Below are 19,701 nucleotides of genomic sequence, written 5' to 3' on the forward strand. Positions count from 1 at the left end.
TCGGTTCTACCTTTTCCCGGAGCTGGCCACAGAGCAGGTCTGCCCAAACGCGGCCCCCGTGAGGGAAGCGCTGCTGACGGCAGCCGTGGCCCAGACAAAGCGCACAGAGGATTTTTAAGGAAGAGGAGACAACAACCACATGCCCGCCACAAACGTGCTGCTCACCGCGGTAAGAGGACGAGACGAGCTGCTCGTTCAGAACGAGCCATACCCGGGCCCGCCCCGGGGCAGGCTAGGGCGAAGCCACTCGAGGGCGCGCCCTCCGTGGGCGGGAAGGTAGCGGGGACTCCTCCTCCTGCCCAGAGCATCGGTGTGCGATGGGGCTGGGAGCGGGCCGGGAGGCTTAGCCCCGCTCTGGCCGGGAGCCATGCCCGCGGGGAACGGCACGGGCACCTCCAGCCGCCTGGAGCCCGCGGCGCCCGAGCAGGAGGTGCCGGGCGAGCGGCCCCTCTTCAGCGCCGGCACCTACGAGCTGCTGGCGCTGCTGGTCGCCACCATCGGCATGCTGGGCTTGTGCAACAACTTGCTAGTGCTGGTGCTCTACTATAAGTTCAAGCGGCTCCGCACGCCCACCAACCTCTTCCTCGTCAACATCAGTCTCAGCGACCTGCTGGTGTCGGTCTTCGGCGTGAGCCTTACCTTCATGTCCTGCCTGAGGAGCCGCTGGGTGTGGGATGCGGCCGGCTGCGTCTGGGACGGCTTCAGCAGCAGCCTCTTCGGTGGGTGCCGGGGCCGCGGGCGCCGCCTGTCCCTCCCTGTCCTGCTGGCTTCCTCCTCGCCCGCTTGTACCGCGGTGTCGCGCCCCGTTCCCGCTTCCCAACCGCCCCAACTGCCCCGTCCCGCTCCGTTGCCGGCCCCAACCGCCCTGTGCCCGCTTCCCAACCGCCGCATCCCTGCCTCTCCCGCGGGCCGCTCCGGCCGGGGGCTTCACTCGCCGCCCTGGCGGGGCGGGACCGGGCGCTTTTTGGTAAAAAAAGCGACAGTGCTGGAGAAAACGACCCGGAGCAAAAAAAAAAAAATTCTTCGAGAATCAGTTTCTCGACCTCCAGCCCTTGCCGGTGTAACGGGACACTTAGGGAAAACGGCAGCAGCACTGTTAGAAGGGGTCTCGAGTTGACCGAGTGATGCGCAGAATTCACGAGCATAAACGACTCTGTTCTATAGGAGGAAGCGCTGCAATCCGTGGATAAGGAGCACGTATGACTCGGGGTGCAGGGTCAGCAGTGTCCCGCCTCCATGGAACAGGTGGAAAGCTGCTCCCCAGCAGCCTTCCCAGTGTCTCGACTTGTCTGTTTATAAAGCTATGTAGTGTGTGGCAGTGGCTTCAATTTCCTTGTCCATATGTGAAATTCGGGTACCACCTTTCAGTCATAACAGTGTCACACAGTTGGGCTTTGGGAAACCACTGATTCCCATGAAGTTTTAGCACTGCAGAAGGAGTACTTACGCTATTTCTGTTTTCAAAACCTAGAAGCTCTTCACTGGTTTCCTCCCTTCTTCCTTTGCAGAAGTCTGCAGAAGAATAGGTTGCAGTCCAGCTATGCACATGGAGCCTGTTAAAAGGAATATGGCTTTTTGTTTACTGGTAAATGATGCTGCAAAAGAACAGGGTTGTGTTTCTAATGGTGAAGTAAATGTTTGGCTAGTCAGAAAAATCTAAAGCTCATGTCAGATACTGCTTTTTCTGGCAGAGGTGTATAAATTAGAGGTGGATCACACCGTACCCATGGGATGTGTATGCACTGAAAATTGGCTCTAAGGCGACACATTAAAGTCTTCAATAAGCTTTGTAGCTTTCCTGCACACATAATCTTTGTTTCACATGGCACTGTAGTCTGCCTTTTGTGGGCTACTGGGCAAAGATGCGTGGTTGCTCATGTTTGATTTGACTGCTGCTGTGTAGTCCAGCAAAAATCTTATGTCTTGAAAGTTATGGTGGGTGCAGGATGTAGTTAATAGTTTGTGCAGGGTTTGGTACTAGATGATTTCTGCAGTCAACAGCTCTCAGACTTTTGTGTAGCTGTTGTTGTCAGGGAAAGTACTAGAGAACCTCACTAGCATAAGGTTGTCTCCATCACTCAGCCTGTTCAAATTCTTGAAAAACTCAAGTGTCTGCCTCACAGATGCTGCCACACAACTGAACGTTAATCTTACACAGGGGACATAAAGTACAGTTCTGTTCCTACCTTTATCTTTTATATGTTATACTTATTATTTTTGATGGAGGCATTTTCCATATAGGTTCAAAAAATAAGATACATAGTAAGAGTAAAAAAAACCAGACTATAATAATCTTGTACCATCTTCTGAAATAGTAGAAATAGAAAGAATGAGGTATATAAATTGGCAAGGAAATTGCTTGATCACGTGACTTTTAATTTCTGTTTATTTTTAGGTGTGCTATGTAATTTGTTACTATAAATATATTCAGTGTTGATGCTTTCCTGCATCCCTCTATTTAAGAAATTTTCTGAAGAAATGTAGGCAAATTCATGGGCCTTATCTAGAGAGTAGTCAAGTTAGCATCAGTGGTTTGTAAAATTACATCTTCCTGTACTTGGTCACGCTATGTTCCTTTTCCATAATGTGTTTCATTGGGAAGAATTTTTTTATTACTATTATTATTAGAAAAGTGTGTGTTTGTGTGTAGTTGATCATATGGAAGTGGAGAGTAAATGCACAACTTAATGTTCAGGAGTGGTGCCTGAGTTTACCTTTTTCAACTGGCATGTAAAATAATAGAAAATATTTAATGTAGCTATTATAATTGAATGCTAATCTGATAAAGTGATGTCTAATTTTAACTTCCACAGCACTGTTTTCATACTATAATCTAGAAATAGAGGGATTGTTCTTTCCTGTTTTTGAAGATAAGTGGTTCCCCACCTGCATAGGAAAGCAGGGGCATGTCAATGCTGAGGAAAAAAAAGTATAAATGATGCCCTGCAGGTAGCATCATACTCTGCTTGCCATCTGGATTATTGCTACCATGGCTTCTATTTTCATTTTGTAATGTGTCTATGAAAAAAAAAGTAATTCGAAGGTTTTTTGTTTGTGTTTTTCTGTTTGGTAAATTTTTGTTGTTGTTTGGGGTTAGGTATTTTGGTTGGATTTTTTGTGGTTTTTTTTTCTTTTTTTCTATTTTGGGGGGGTGGTGGGATTTTTTGGTGGGTTTTTTGGTTTTGTTTTTGCTTGCTTGTTTGTTTTTGGTTTTTTTCCCCCCCAGTAGTGGTGAAGATACTGATTGAAGATTTCATTCAGAGTAACCAGGTATTATCTTAATGAATATACTTCTCTTGTATATAACAGACCAAGTCACCTATTATCTTGAGGTGATGCTGGTAGGGAAAGTACTGTAATGGAAGTTTTATGTGTGTATTGCCTACAAGTGTTTCTCCAAGCATAACACTCTCCCCAGGAACTTTTGGGAGTACAAAGTACACTCATTGATCAGAAGACATACAAAATTGACATCTTTGAAAAGTGAAATTCTCATTAACTAAGCAGAGTACTTACAGCTTTGCAGTGTTCAATTGCTCAATAAGCCACAGTGACATAATAAAGATATTTCCAGAATAAAGTGGTGGTAGCTCTGATACCATGGATATGGAGTCTATGAAACCACAACAGATCATGTGAAATTACTTTAGTGGTGTGGATATGTCCTGGGGTTGGACCCAGTCTAGCTCATTTCATGTCAGATGACCAAAACCTCTTTATTTACAGCTTTGTGATTTCATGTTTGGGTATAAACTTGGACATTGCTACATGAGCTTTCTGTGCCAGCCCTTCAAGTCTGAAGGCTGTCAGTCTTACTTTCCATCCTTATGCCTCTTTTTTAATTGGAAGAACAGCCCCTAAGACCCAATACTTGGTGTAAGTTGTTCTCTGCATGTGTTGACTTATAAATGAGAGGTTCCCCTGACAGTGGACAAGTTTGGGACAAAATATTAAATCTGCCTTTTTATTTATTTATTTTTTTTTTAGCATAGGATTTTCACTTCAAATTCAGAGCTAATTCTCAATACATTTTAAAAATCAGATTCTTTCTAGTTACTGTAGTTAATCAGGAATCACTTTGAAAATCATGATCAAGCAGCTTCATTTTAAATCTTCACGTGTTGTTACAAGGTTTTTCCTCGTACTGTTTTGAAACTGAGATCAAGGTGTTTCTGTGTTCCTCTTAAGGATTTCAATATGATTAAATAAATAGGTGACATTTATGCTTAAAATAAACCAGTAGCATCTGTATTTTCAGAAGCCTTCATTACATAATAATGACAACTTCTTTTCCCTCTCAGAGATATGAGGGCACTCTCTACACTTCTAATAATTTTGCATTGAAGAATTGAGCATTTTCTTTGTAAGAGTGCTTCTCATTTTGCCAGCCAGTTGGAGGCATGTTAAGATCCAGAACTTAGACACTGTAAGCAGATGTTCATGGTGTGAAACTTTTAAGTTGAGAAGATGGCAGCAGAACTACAGATGGTCTGTCCAGGAATAAATGGCTGGTTTTTGTGTTCCTCACAATAGTCTACTTTTGCATTATCATAACTTTATCATGAGACAAACCCATGTAGTAATATCTGCTCTTGAGTTGCATTGCACAGCTCAGAACCTGAGGTTTGTGCTACTGCCTAAGTTTTCTGTGACTTGGAAGATTTTTTTTGAGCCTTTAGAAGGTGCAGAGACCTGCTTGCTACAGTGCAAAATTGATCCTTTTGGCTACTGAACATCTGTCCTTGTCACACAAATAACAGTCCCTATTTTCTTTAACTCCTTAGAGTCTGAAGTCAAGATACTGTTTAGGTACATATGTCTCCATAGCAGAGGCCGCAAGAAGGGCTTTTTTTCTCTGCTACAAAGCCATTCTTAGCACCTCATATATTAGTGTAGGGAAAATGACATGAATGATTACCTGACGAGTCTTAGTCTAAGCTTTCATGACGTCATTGTCTGTCTTAGACAATAATCCCCACCTAATTTTGTTTCACTGAGTTCCAGTGTTTATTTTGTAACAGGTGATGTATCCTGATGTGATATGGCAGCTGCTTCAATTAAGTGATGTATTTATACCAGGAGGGTCACCTTTCTATGGAGGTGTGCAGTCAACTCTATGCTGGTCCTACTGCGTCTGCCACCCTGTCTTTATGTAAAAAGCTTCTCTTTCCCTGTCTGTAGTCAACCAAGCACTAAGTAGTAGAGATCTGTGTAATCTCTTTATCTGATTTAGTAATAAAACTCCTATTTGGGAGGTGTGCTCTCTATCACTGACAGCATAGCTTTTTGGTTATAATTTCTAGAGAGGACACCTGACAGCTAAACATACACAAAAGTCTTGGTTAGCAGACACAGATAATTTCTTTCTTCAGGTAAGAGGGTAATTGTGAAATACAGGGTCAGGATGTCATGATCTTTATGTGTATCTGCTGGCTTCTCACAGATATGCAAGGGGTTTTTTTAAATGATGGTAACTGTCATAACTTGATGTGCACAAGAGAAATTTGTGTACTGCTCACTCCCAGGCAGTGGATGTCTGCTTTAATGCCTTCTGTACATAGAAATAGGCCCTGAGGGTTTTGAGGTAAGCTAGTCTTATCACGTGGAGCGTACACACATAACCCCCGAGCATAAAGCACTTCAGCTACAAGTAATGGTAGCTAAACCATTGGCCAGTACTGGTGTTCTAACACTTTCTGATAAATTTCATTGTGCAAAGGAAGAAAGGAGTGGAAAAACTGGTTTATTACAGGAATGATCTCGAGGAACAGGAACCAAAGTTGTTTATCTGAGGCAGTTTCTTGACAGAAGGTTGCATAGTAAGGGTATACTCTGAGGTAGGCTTTATATTATTAAACCTTGTTTGTGATTGAAAGGCTACTCTTACTGAAGTGCGATTAGAGACCTCTGTCTTTTACTAACTGCAAGCTGTTTTTGTAAGGATAAAAAAACACTGCCAGATTTTAATGTAAAATTAAAAGTATTATGTCCCTTCTGGACAAATTACCATTGGTATACAGCAGCTAGATCTTCATGAGCTACCAAACCAATGTTGATATCCGGGTGTATACTCCATTCAAGTAACATGAAATAGAGCATGGGAAAAATTGTAAGAGCTTTACAGACTGTACTTTCCTGTGAAAAGCTTCTGTGTGTACAGCTGAGGTTCTTTTATTTGTTTGTTTCAATGCAAGCTGATACCACCACCACACCCAGCAAATACTGAAGTAAGGGTTAATTGCTTGAAAGTGTCTTGTGGACCTGGCTTCAGTTACAGCCTGTTCATCTAAGGGTCTTCCCTGCACAGAGGCAGAGTGATGTGCTGTGCATTACCCTCTTGCATTACCCATGTATGTTATATGCACTGATTTAATCTCGCTAAAAGCGTTTTCTATTGTTACTCAGCAGATAGTTTTAGGATCTTGTGTTACAAATAGCTGGAGGCTCAATCAACATGCTTTCAGCTTTAGCTTTTTTTTTTTTCCTTCAGAGTGAGTTAATCACTTGGAGTATTGAATCTGGAAGAGATGATTTATTTCACCATAATTTTATAGGACAGCTGCATATAAAATATAGTTGAAGTCTATTATGTCCAAGAGAAGTGATTTTTCCCCTGCCTAGATTTGAATGCAGATATTAAAATTGCTTGAAAAATTAGAAATGATGCATAGCTGGTGCTTAAAAGTTATTGTAGTGCCTAACTGCTGAATTCAAATAGACTGGTTATGTATTTTTTAGTTCAAAACTGGAGAGTGAAACAGCATTTTTTCTTTCCATGGACAAGGAAGTTGCTTCTACTAAATTGCTGCTGTCTAGCTTTTCAGATGTGAAAAGAGGTGAGGAGGGGTTGCAGAAGGGTGGCTTTCTTCTGTGATTAGGTATGCAAAATAGTCATTCAGCACTTGCATGTAGGGCAAGGATTAATTGATACAGAAAATAATATGTCCTTTGACAGAAGCCACGGTCTGTCTCAGAATTGGGTCTTACTTGCTACATTATGCTGCAGTTGCTCTATAGCAATTCTCAGTCTTTGGCAATATTTGATACCACCTCTGACCAAATTATAGGCCATGTTTGGGTCAGGGGCTCAATATGAAAATAAGGTGTATCTTGCATGGAGAGGGCAGAAGCTGTTGTGATTATTCAAACTCGGTTAACACTTCAGTTCTGAAGGCACCACAATATTTTTCTTCTAATTAAGGATTATAAAGTCAGAATATACACATTGTATGGTACAATGCAGTATGGCTTAGCTGTGTTTTGCAGGCTCTGTGTTGACATACACTATGTAGCTTGAAGTATTTAATGATCCAGAACTAGTATGTCTCCTTGAAAAGCTCTGAATACAGAAGAAATAATTATCACATATGATACATGATGAAATCTACACTAAAGGCAGTGTTTTGGTAGAAAAACAAGACAAAATGGCAAAAATGAGGATTTTCCTAATAGCCATTCCTAAATAACAAGAAGTAGCTTGTCACTGCTCTCTGATTCTGTGCAGCTGGCTACTGGAGAAGAAGAGGAGTTGCAACACAGAATTGCAAGCTAGTGGCTTAAACAAGAAGACACTTCAGTTTTGCTACATTTATCTGCAGGTTAAATGGGAATGACCCCATTTGTGCTAGGGTAATTGCCCAGGCTTAAATCAGAGCTAAAACTAGCATCATTTCCTAAACACAGAGAGTGTTTATGTTTATAATCAGCACTTACAGATAGGGGTATTCACTGAGATGAAAATCTATATGTCAGACATGACACTGTAAACACTGGGCAGTAAAATCTTTCTGAAAGAGTTAGAGTGGTTTTCTGGTAGAGTAAATCAACCCTCAGAACTTTGAGTCTTAGCCTTGAATCAAAATATGTAGATCTCCAGTACCTCAAGAAGCATAACAAAATTTGTTTCAGATAAAAGGTAAAAATTGGTTTGAAATGCACATTTTTGCTAAGAGGGAGCTAATATCCAAAAAATAAACATAATGTCTTTCTGTAACAGATTTGGTTTTTTAATCGGCACATATTTCATCATATTAAAATATGCAACTCAGAATTAAATCTAATAATTTCCAGAAAAGCTCCTAGAGAGGAGCGGGGGCAGGGAAGGAAGTAAAATTCATAGCTTTCCTCTGTACTAGACTACAGAAACTGAATGATACATAGAAAATGGAGCCATATGCATGCATAAATCATATATATATTATGCTGTGACCTGCAGTTCCTGCCTCATGTCTGCCTGCTACCAGACATGCCTTGAATACCAACAGAAGAGGGATTTGCATTTTGTTGCATACTGTCCAACAGGCTGTCCAAGGTCCCCTTTACAGTTCAGGGAGGAAAATTCAAGTATGTCTTTGAAGAACAGTGGTTTCAGACTGAAAGGGGCTTTACAGAACATTGTTCAAGTATCTATGTGCACATACTGATTTTTAGAGATATTGAGCATCTAATGCCTTCCTTGAGAGTGTCAAGGACTCAGTAAATTATTGCTTCTGAGCACCTGTACTTTCAGTCAAGCATGCATGCTTTTGATTACTTTGTCATGGCTAGAATTCAGCACTCATAAAAGGGATGGGGAAGTATTAAGACCACACAGGGACATTAGTCATTGAATACCATTCAATGAGGGAAGGTGGTAAGGAGCAAAAGGTTGATTTAGGTATTCTGACTCATCATCCTGAGGAGCTGCTCTTTCTCTCCATGATCAGACAAAGCTGCAATGCTCTATAAGCAAACTGAGCCTTTAGTTGAGTGATGTGGATTTTCCACAATAAACGTGCCTGTGGATGACTATCATAACTGTCAGGTAAAATTCTGTAATTCCTAATCTTTGGGTAAGGGAAATGGAAGGGGAACTTGTTGCCTTACCTTGTGTTCAGGAAGTAGACCACATTTGATTGAATAAAGCACTTGCCTGAGCCAGTGTAAGTGTAGAATAGTACCTGTAAAATCCTGTAGTCATTTTCTAATGCCTGCAAATACTTTGCTTAGATCCACATTGTTCAATGTATTTTCAGCATGTTAGGTTACAAAAAAGGGCATGAAGGACTACTGTTCAACTTCATTAAAAAAAAAAATCCCAATAAACCCACCAACAAACCCAACCTTAGGTCTTTGGAAACCTTCTGGCCCACATTTGCTAGTGCAATTTCAAGCTATGAAAGTGAAATTCTACAGCAACAATTTGTACAAGGAAAAAACCCCACAAAACTAAATGTGAAAGGTTACTGCATGTCCAACTATATCTACATCTTTTTGTGATGAAGGTTTAAAGATGACTAGAAAAAAGCACATAAAAAAATAAAAATTGTTTCATTTTAAAGAGATATATGGAAGAGTGTGGCATGTTTTCTTTTAGAGTGGGAAATTCTCTTAATCAAGAAAGTGTTCTAAGCTCATCACGTATAAAAAGGGAAATCTTTAATAACTGCAGCATAAAGTAACTTTCTTAGAATCCTAAAGGATATCCTACTGTGAGATACTTGGTTAATAATAAACTTCTTTTGCTGTTGAATACCTTGACGGAGAGGCTATGTGTTGCTCTAGATTTTGTTACTCTTTAGTTGCCTTCCTAAAATCCATGTTGCTGGTTCTTCTGTGCTGTTGTTAATTTGTCTTCATTAAATGTTTATCCTTTTTTCAAAGTGAGATCAGGTTTTTGCTGAATAAAAAATAATGGTTATTCTCTCTTTGGTAGTGAAATCTGCACAGTTAACCTTCTTACAGCTGTATAAGTGCACATTATGGCACATATGAATGTACTTGGAGAAATTAAATGCTCTGCATATGCATGAAAAAATACTTGTGCTTTGTATTAGATAAAATCTATACAGATTTAGACACAGGTATCTGTATAATCTCACAGAATGCTGTGAATTGTTGTTTATGAGCTTGATGACTGAATCATAACAGATTTCAGGGGTCTGGCAGTTGCCTTGATGCCTTTTCCTGGCATTTCCTCTTAAAATCAAGAGTCAAACACGGTTAGAAGGAAAAACGGGATTTTACCTCTGTATTTTTTTTAAGGATACTTAGGTGCACCACGTCCAGGTGGAAAGCGCTGAAATGCACCCCGCAATGCCCACACACAATAGATCTGGTATATCATTATAGGTCTTACTAATTAGCATATCTATCAAAAATTCCCCAATGAGAGGCTCAAGTGAGCCCCCCCCCGAGGAACCTTCCCCTGGATGGTTCTATCTTAGTTTACAGAATGTGTTCTGGAGAGGACCTTGGGGTCTGGGGCACACTGATCCCTAGCTACGAGGCTTCTAAAATGTTTAATCTCTTAGTTTGACGAACAAGTCCAAAAATGTAGACAAAAAACCACTAAGAATACAGAAGTTATAAAAAAGGTATAAAAGAAAACGCAAAAAATCATCATGGCATCAGCCTGATGGGTAATTTGGTTTTTGATTATCAAGTGTTACAGACCATTGAAACAGAAATCCTTATATTCTAATCAAGACAGAATTGCCTCGACTTCACGAAATTATAGAAGTGTCTGGATAGGATAATACTGAGAGCTGAAGATAATGTGATTTCTGTCATAACATGTTAATAATTGTGTACTCTGAGGTGGACAGAAAAGGAAGAGAGTGAATAAATAAACAAGGACTGATATTTTTATGAAAGCAGCACGATAGAAAAAGACACTCAAAATAACTGAATGTCTTTCAGATGGGACACCTTCAGCAATGTAATGCATTGCCTTCCTGGTTCTTTTTGGAATGCAAAGACTTCCAGAATGTCTTGAAATAAATTGGGATTATTCTATTTGTTTTGTTCATATTAAAGGTGCACATCTATGCTTTCATTTGCCGAAGGCTTTCTTTAATTTCAGTCTCAGCTCTCAATTCACTAAGTTTCTAAGAGATTTTTTTATTGCTGATTATCTCAGTTTTAGATGATAGCTTTTTCTTTTATAAACCCTAAACAACAACAGCCAAAGGAAACCACAAACCCCAAAGGAATGCGTAACAACAAACCCTACAACTGCCAGCAGAAAAAACCCCAAACCTTGGACCATGATATCTCACTTAATGAAGTAATGTTTGGGAAGAAGTATTGGCTTGGTCTCTTTTTTTACCTTGTCCCACTTCTTAGCCATTGTACATCATGGATCAGACATCAGCTTCTTCCTCTGAGTAGTTTGAAGTTGGTGATTCTGTTTGGCTTAATAGTTAGTGAGTAATGCACCGTCACCCAAAAATCTTACTGAGATTAAATTCATAATATGAGCTAGGTAATTTTGAATTAACCTGCTAACAAAGGAAACATTTTTCAAGAGGAGTTCAGTCCAATTTACAGTATTTGTGAATAATTTGATTTTCATTATCTTTTTTTACAGGAATTGTTTCAATTATGACTCTCACTGCTCTTGCCTATGAACGCTACATTCGAGTGGTCCATGCGAAGGTGATTGACTTCTCTTGGTCTTGGCGGGCTATCACATACATCTGGCTGTACTCACTAGCCTGGACTGGAGCGCCTCTTTTGGGCTGGAACAGATACACACTGGAAATTCATGGATTAGGTTGTTCGGTGGACTGGAAGTCAAAAGACCCTTATGATACCTCCTTTGTGCTCCTTTTTTTCCTTGGCTGTCTAGTAGCACCTGTTGGGATCATGGCCTATTGCTATGGTCATATTCTGCATGCAGTAAGAATGGTAAGTTAGTTCAAATAAGACTTCCCTTAATGTAATACTCTCAGTGAAAAGTATTGAAGCTGTAAATTTGCACTCTTACTTCCCATTCAAACTTCTGAATGTTTGATGTTCATCTATGCCAGGTACCACTAGAAAGGTTGTAGGGTTGGGAGAGAACCAGCCTAGAGCTACCGAGGTCTATTTGTTATGTGGTTTTACTGGGAGGAAGTAGGGAACTGCTTATGCTTACTAATCCACATCAGATCCCCACCTGAAAATTCAGTTCAAATCCTTAGTATGAGAAAGCGTTACTGATTCATATTCTGTGGGTAGTTAGTCTGGACTCATTCAAGTTTATGGTCAACAGTATTGGCACAACAGATCATTTGTGGAGTATGTTCATGTGCATGTCTTATCTTTTCCTTATTTTGTGACTGAGGTAACATGGCAACCTGCTGCCTAGTATTCTGCTTTAGAGATTTCATAATTTTAGAGTAAAAAACTATGTGGCAAAGCAGTACAGAGAAATCTATTTATGAAATTTTCTTTTCTCTAAATATTTCTGATGACACAAATCTACAGGATTGTCTGAGTAGTCAGATAAAGGACCACTAATGTAAACTGAAATTGCTTATGCCAGTAGCTGAGCACAAGTTATTTTTCTAAAATGCTTATAACTGCAGCGTGCTTTGTTACATCTGCAGCATGATTTGTTGTTTTCTAGTAGATTGGCTATTCTGTGTTTTCTCAGCTTGTATTTTTACACTTAATGTAGAGAATAAGAGTCTGAGAAACATGATGTAAACTTCCAGAAGATTGTGGTTTATAAGATAAGGTGTATGATGTCTGTGCCTTAAACTAAAAGAGTGAATCAGTTACTTATAAATAAATGTAGAACTATTCAGGTTCAAGTAAAACAAAACCTATTTTATTTTATGATCTTTTTTCCTCTACAGCTTCGCTGTGTAGAAGATTTCCAGACGGTTCAAGTCATCAAGCTTCTAAAATATGAGAAGAAGGTGGCTAAAATGTGTTTCTTGATGATCTCCACGTTCCTTATTTGTTGGATGCCCTATGCAGTGGTCTCCCTCTTGATAACGTATGGCTATAGCAACCTTGTAACTCCAACAGTAGCTATCATCCCATCTTTCTTTGCCAAGTCAAGCACTGCTTATAATCCAGTTATCTATATCTTCATGAGTAGAAAGGTAGGTACATGAAAGGTTTTCTTGTTTGAATTATTAGTAGCCAGTATCACAGTTGTGGAATTTAGGTCTGATATCCTTTAATCTGAAAAATTATTTAAAAATTTGAACATCTAGGGTAAATGATGACAATGTAGAAGAAGTAGAGTCCATGATGGTGCTTAAATACCACCAGATTAGGAATTTTAATTTGCTTATATGTGAATTTAAACATTTAACTTGCATGAAAGGGACAGGAAAGAGTGTCAGAATTCAAATGTCTGGTTTTGACAGTTTACCCATGAAATGGACTGCAACTAGAAGACCTCATCTGAATCACTCCCTTACCACAGTAGAACTCCATCAGAGAAAATTTAGAATAATGAGTGTCTGGGTTTTAGCAATAAAAAATCTTGCCTCTGACTTCTGTGTTATAGCAACACAAGGACTGAAATTGGAAGTGTAACATGCACATTGTAAACTTCTGAAACCAAGGTAGTATAAAGATATCTGGTGTTTAATAGAATCCCTTGACAAAGGGTAAAAAAACTGAATGATTGCTGGAGGGATTCTCTTGGGTTTTCCTTACCTTTAAGCGCATTATATGTGAGATGGAATTTTCTGTGGTTTCCTACACTGGCTTGCAGTTGCTGGGCAGCAGCCTGGGCCAGCCAGCAGCCTGTAGGGACGAGGCAGCCAAGTCAGTGGGTCCAATCAGCCACGTGGGCAGCCAAGCAAAGGCTGCAGTGCAGCTCAGCTCAGGACCAAGGGCAAGGGGGAGCTTCAATGCTTTCCTGAGTAAAAGCAGGAGGCCTCTAATGTGGCATCTAGCAGTTTCTTCCCCCACAGCTCATTTCACAGCACAATGATCCACAGTTACACAGCTGCACAATATCAGAGTTGTCCTGGATATGGGAAGCTAGCAACAGTCATGTTCAAAAAGACTTTTTCAACAGAGTGGCTTTTTAAATACATTGGCACTGACTCTGTACCTAGTTGTCAGGTTGAGTAGTATATCTAAAAACATTTCGTGGGTTCTGATACCCAGCAGCAAATCAAACTGGTACCAGGTGTAATGCCAGTAAAGACACAGCCAGGATAAGAATCAATCATCTGAACACACTTATTGGAGATGCATTGTGAAGTATTTTTCTCTTGCCTCTAATTCCAGATTAGAACCAAAATTTTAGTATTTTTTCTTAATTTTTTAGGGTTATTTTGCCCTCAGAAGGAATCCTAAAATGGGTTCTCTATAATAGCCTTCCTTTATCTGCTCTGTTCTAACATGCTTGTACTTTCTAACTTCTGCACTACTCCGAGGTAGACCATTACCTCTGGAGTTGTCAAGGCTTCCACATGACCATTCTTTTGCACCAGATTATCTTTTTCTGAGATCTTGTAATTAGCTAAGTTCATTTCCCAACAGGACCGACCTATTGTCTTCCCTGTGTCAGAGTAGGATTAATTTTCCACAGCAAAACCTTGTTCCAACTTGACATGTCAGATTGCTTCTTGCATGGTATCTGGGAAAACAGAGGCACTGGCCATGCAGGATAATACAGAGTAATCCTTAACTCAGGTAAATGGAAGGCTGTCAAAAAAATGTCCTAGCCCCTTTTCTGAGAAAAAGTGCATTATTTCCCACCTGCTTCCAGATGTTTGTTGTGTGTGAGGTTTTTGTTGTTTTTGTTTGGGTTGTTTTGATATTTTGGTTGGTTGATTGAAGTCTTCATCATACATTCCAGGCAAGTCTTGTTACAGATTATTAAACAAAGGGGAAGTTGCCCACTTATTTCTGGTAAAAACAGAGATCTTCCCCAAAGGATCATATTTGAGCTTTAAATGTGTGTGACTGAAGGAATGCATCCTTTAACCCTCATACCTGGATCTTTGTTTTGTTGAAGGGGAGACCACAATTAGAGAATTAATACAGTACTACTACTCAAATTTTCATTCTATGTGCTGGTATGAGCTTTCACTGAATACCTCACATTATTTAGTCACACAGCAGAACAGACTTCCTATGTCATATGTAGCTGCTAGTTAGCTGAAAGACTTCTGTTCCTTCCATATTCAATGGGAACATTTGACTTCTTTGTTACTAACCACTGAAATCTCATTTTACATCTGTGACATTAAATGCTTATTTTAAAATTCCAGACCCTGGAGTTACTTAAAAGGAAGAAAACATCTCTTTGTATCCCCTTCCTCCCCTTGTTCCTTCCCTCTGTATTCTCCTGTGAAGTGTTTGTGAGAATATTCTTTCCCTGCTGGATCAAATGTGTAACTTTTGAATATGGAAATACAATTATAGCACGCTTTGGAACCTAGTCCTCTTGCCTTTTGCAGATTGTGGATTGCAGATCTTGTGACTGGTAAAATACTCAGTTGCATTTCAGTGCCCTCTGTTGGCTCGGTGATCCTATTCAGATGTAGAGGGAAAAAGTACCCACTACAAAGGCACCGTGTTTTGTTGCTGAAACTAACTCAGAAGTTATGCAGAAGTCTCTTAGTTTGAGTCATTTACTGTACCGTGCCTTTCACTGGCTTGTACGTGGTAGTGAATACTTAGGAGGCTGAACCTTACTCTCTTTATTCTCTTTGCAGTTTCGACACTGCCTTTTGCAACTCCTGTGCTTTCGCCTGATGAGATTCCAGAGGACAATGAAAGAGACACCAGCAACAGGGAGTGACAAACCAATACGACCAATAGTTATGTCTCAGAAAGCAGGGGACAGGCCAAAGAAGAAAGTGACTTTCAGCTCTTCCTCTGTCATTTTTATTATCACCAGTGATGACACTGAGCAAATAGATGACAGCAGTAAACACAATGAGACAAAAGTAAATGTCATCCAAGTAAAGCCACTGCAGGGATGAACTGAAGAGACATGAGAATGAGATGGATTTCAGCCAGTAGACTGTTGAGGCTGGAGACTGGTTTCAGTGGCAATGTCTGTGGGCTGCCAAAGGAAACTATATTCTTAAGCTGTGAAATACTGAAGGGATTCAGCATCTGAAGCTCTCCAAGTAGTTCACTTTCGGTCACAGTACGGAAATCTCTGCTAAAATTGTTGATGGATGTCATTACTCTAAATTTTCTTAAAGCATATTTTATGATTGCCATTCAGAACTTTTGGTATTTTAATGTTTTCTGTATACTGAGCCTTCAGTGAATAATTAAATGGATCTTATTTATATAATTTTGTTCTTGGTGAAATATTTTTTTTCCCCACCAACTAGGACATGATCTGATACTGTTGCTTGTTGGATACATCTTGAAGGGAAGTACTAGGTCCTGAGAAAAAAATAGTATTTCAGTATTTCAGTTAACCTTTCTAAAGAACAAGTAGAGGGTTTGTAAACAGAAACTACCCACTGTTCAGATTTATGAAGATAAAATTTGAGTAATTAACAATAACAGTGTGCAATTCTTCATTAATTGATGTACAACATATTTACCACACTGACAATCATGTAACAGTATATGAAAACTAAAAACTAGCAGTTGTGGTAAATTTCTTATCTTAGCTACTCTGTTTGAAGGGCAGTGAAATGAGCCAAAACTTCATGAAATGATTTTCATTGAAATTGCAAGATTTCGTTTCCTTTCATGAAAGGAAAGGAAATGAGAAATCAAGGAATGAAGTGAAATGGAAAGACAAGAAAGGAAATATGAGGAAATGAAATGAAATTGAAAAAAAGAAAATTCTTAGGAGAATTTTGAAATGGAATGGAATGAAGTACCATGAAATGAACCAAAACTTCATGAAGTGATACTCATTGAAATTGCAAGGTTTCATTTCCTTTCATGAACTGAAGAAATTTCATCACAGCAGGGTACCGAGATTGCTCACTGTACACTTTTGGAATCTGGGCCAGCCATGGTGATGGGGATCGCAGCAGCAGCCACAAGTTGCCATTAGGGTTTGGGTTAGGCTTCAGAGAGCTGCAGGGCCTCCAGGGACACTGGCAGTCAAAAAGGCAGTGCAAAGGCATCACAGCAGGGTGGCAGCATTGCCAACTCCACTCTTCTGAATCTCTGCCCCCTCTGGTGATAAGGACCCCTGCCACAGTGCCAAGCTGCCTTTGGGGTTAGAGTTAGGGTTGAGAGAGTAAAGGAGCCTATAGCTCCAGGAACACTGGGGCTGGAAAAGGCTTGTCAAGGCGATCCCCACAGGGCCCCAACTTAGCTGCTCCTACAGCAGGGTATATAATTAATGAAGATTTTAGATAAACTAGTTGGTAAGAACATTCATGATCCTGACATGCAAAGGGAAGTTATGGGTGTGGTGAGTACCATAATAACCTCAGAGCAAATTAATTTCTTTTAGGGATGTTTCATTGATATCATGCATTACTAGAAAAATACATATGATGATTTAGCTAAAATACCATTTTTAATCTGCAAATGCAGAGGCCTCAGTTGGCTTGTTGCCTCCCAGCACCTGGTGTGTCAAGACTCTCTTGGGAGGCATTTCAGCATCTCCTTTGTGCTGGGGAAGGGATCCCCTCTCACCCTGTGTTTTGAGGCAGTCATGAATCCTGAAGCTGTGCCCACTGACTTACCTGTGCCGGGGCTTCTGCTGCTGTGCTGGATCCCATGGAGGCAAGACACTGCGGAATGGGAACAGATCTGCTGCACAGCCATGTGACCTTCCTCCCTTTTCAGCTCCCAGCAGAAACTAGATTTGTGCTGAGTGTATCTAACTTCATTGCAGAAGAGTTGGGCCTTATACTACTATGACTGTTTTTTATCACAATGATTACATCAGTCAGGAGATCAGTATTCACAAGCATACCCTTTTTGCTCTTGTCCCCTGCATAACATCAGTCTCCTGCTGCTGTTTCCTGCTAGAATACTGCATCAGCTAAGTGAAATGGATATGCAACCACTATACTGTGCTAAACCACCCAGAAAGAACAGCTTTTAAGAATACACTTATCCTTGGCTTATATAAACAACCTTCAGCTCAAGAATGGAATTTGACTGTCTAATATCCAGAGGTAAGAGATGAGAAAAACCTGGCTATGACGATGGAAGATTTCACAAACTCATACTCGATGCACATGCAAACATCTCAGTTTGAAAATATCTGCAGTCAGGTATTTCTTTTGTCAGTCTGTGTCACCACAGTTACAGAGTGTTATTTGTTGTCTCTCAAGAAGGAAAAAAGGAGGGGCGTGAGGCTGGAACTGTCCCGGAGAATGGGAATGCCTGTTCCTGCTGCTGCTTAAGGTTGGCAGTAGGTGCCCCTTTGGGGTTGGACCGGTACTGGCACATGCCCCCGTCCCTCCCTCGGTGGCAGCAAAAACGGGATGAGAAGCAAGAGGGAGAAGCGCACAGCTGATCTCCGTTTTTTTTCTGCCGCAGGCAAACGCCGCAGCCTTTGAGTTCCACTTGCCTGATGCCCAAGGCTGCCTTGCCTGCTGCTCTGACCTGGCTCTACATTCCATTTATCCAGCTCAAATAAAAAGAGTGCTTTTTTCTTGCTCTCTCCTGACCAGATTAGTGTTGAAAAAAAACTTGTAACACGTTAAATCTGAAGAGGAAATTAACTGATTTTTAGTACAAAAGAGAAGGCACGTTATTAACAGACTTGGCATGAAGCGTTGCCTGGCCCTGGCCCTTTTCCCTCGCGTTTCCTTGCATTTTCCAGCAGTGTTTGCGCTCCCTCTTGTGGCTTGCTCAGCCCGGTACCTGCTGACTGAATAATGAGCCTGGCTTCCTAAAAACCTGTTTTTCTTGCATGTTTCCTCTGCATATGGGCAGATTCACTGTTTCATGTCTATTATATTTTGTTTATATTGCATATACTTCTGTCTTTGAAAAAGTATAGGAAATAGATATCTGTAACTAATAGGAAAGGCCTGTCGTGATAATTTGAGGACCTTATGCCTTTGCACATTCTGGAGAATGCAGCCAGATAGGCTGGTTGTATAGATTGTGTAGGCATGGTGCTGGAGCAGCATATTAAAGTGCTTCTAAATCAATTTTTAGCCTTGCTGAGACTTTCTCCAGGTGAAGGTAAGACTCCATCTGTTAATTCTCAAAGCAGCCTGATGTCCACTCTGCGGAGGAATAAAGTGTATGTGTATTGATTAGCCATGCTGGTTTTCACCAGTCTATCTTCATAGATAAATGATTGAGACTGAGGCCAGGATAATAGAATTATTAAACCTTACTTAATAGGCTTTCTGGTACCCTCTTTTTTATCTGTGTTAACTGAATTTCTGTTATAATAGTGGGCTTCCAGGTGTAACAAAACAGGATTTTGTTTCTGTGATGGATGGACCTGAGAGAGTAACGAGAAGATACTTATCATCTTCATATATCCCATTGTCTTCATGGTTTATCTAATTGACTTGCAGCAATATGCCTTCAATACCCTGTGCCTTTCATTTGGTTTGCTGTGCTGGTGTGAGTTGAGTATTGACATGGGATGGGCCATGACTGATACCTAGAACAGTGTCAGTGCAAATTCCATCTGCAATTACTCTTTTCTAAGTCATGCTGAAGCCTTCAGTAAGAGGCCCTTACAAAACTGGGCAGGGTTTTCTTTCCTTATGCCAAATATGCACTTATTTTAGCACCCTTTCAGTAATATGTCTGCTGGTTGGGTCTAAAGAGAGTTCAAAGGGCTCTTGAACGTGAATTCTAATTGTCCTCCTAGAGGTAAAATACAGAAGAGGATTTTTGTCTGCCTCTAAACCCTTTCAGCACTGAGGTTAAAAGATCTCTGGGGTAGATTGTGTTAGTAGAGCATCTATGTATATCACACAATACCAGTGTACACCTCGATGTCACATTATGGCTCCTATTAATCATGACTTGTGGCTTTATAGAGGTAGTTGTAAAATAAGGGTTTAT

The 19,701-nt window shown here is 40.4% G+C and overlaps 2 protein-coding genes across 7 annotated transcripts in view; one reads left to right on the top strand and one right to left on the bottom strand.

Annotated features, from left to right (window-relative positions):
* Nucleotides 1–285, bottom strand: part of WDR64 (WD repeat domain 64) — a 69,983-nt gene extending 69,698 nt beyond the window's left edge. For all 6 annotated transcript variants that reach the window (XM_048299493.1, XM_048299490.1, XM_048299486.1 and 3 more), the window contains exon 1: nucleotides 166–285. The gene's annotated coding sequence lies outside the window, so the exon portion shown is untranslated. The remainder of the gene's footprint in view (nucleotides 1–165) is intronic.
* OPN3 (opsin 3) lies at nucleotides 281–18,693 on the top strand. The gene is made up of 4 exons (XM_048299497.1): nucleotides 281–719; nucleotides 11,351–11,670; nucleotides 12,606–12,857; nucleotides 15,441–18,693. Exons 1-4 carry the CDS (start codon nucleotides 368–370, stop codon nucleotides 15,708–15,710), a joined length of 1,194 nt encoding a protein of 397 aa, XP_048155454.1. The 5' UTR covers nucleotides 281–367; the 3' UTR covers nucleotides 15,711–18,693.
* Nucleotides 18,694–19,701: the final 1,008 nt, after the last annotated feature.

This window comes from Corvus hawaiiensis, chromosome 3 (assembly GCF_020740725.1).
Source record: "Corvus hawaiiensis isolate bCorHaw1 chromosome 3, bCorHaw1.pri.cur, whole genome shotgun sequence".
NCBI lineage: Eukaryota > Metazoa > Chordata > Aves > Passeriformes > Corvidae > Corvus > Corvus hawaiiensis.

What these genes read in the sequence shown, in the direction of transcription:
- OPN3 (XM_048299497.1), top strand. Translation starts at nt 368, where the DNA reads ATGCCCGCGGGGAACGGCACGGGCACCTCCAGCCGCCTGGAGCCCGCG. An exon ending in CTTCAGCAGCAGCCTCTTCG is followed by an intron (nt 720 to 11,350) that starts GTGGGTGCCGGG and finishes CTTTTTTTACAG; the next exon opens with GAATTGTTTCAATTATGACT. An exon ending in TTCTGCATGCAGTAAGAATG is followed by an intron (nt 11,671 to 12,605) that starts GTAAGTTAGTTC and finishes TTTCCTCTACAG; the next exon opens with CTTCGCTGTGTAGAAGATTT.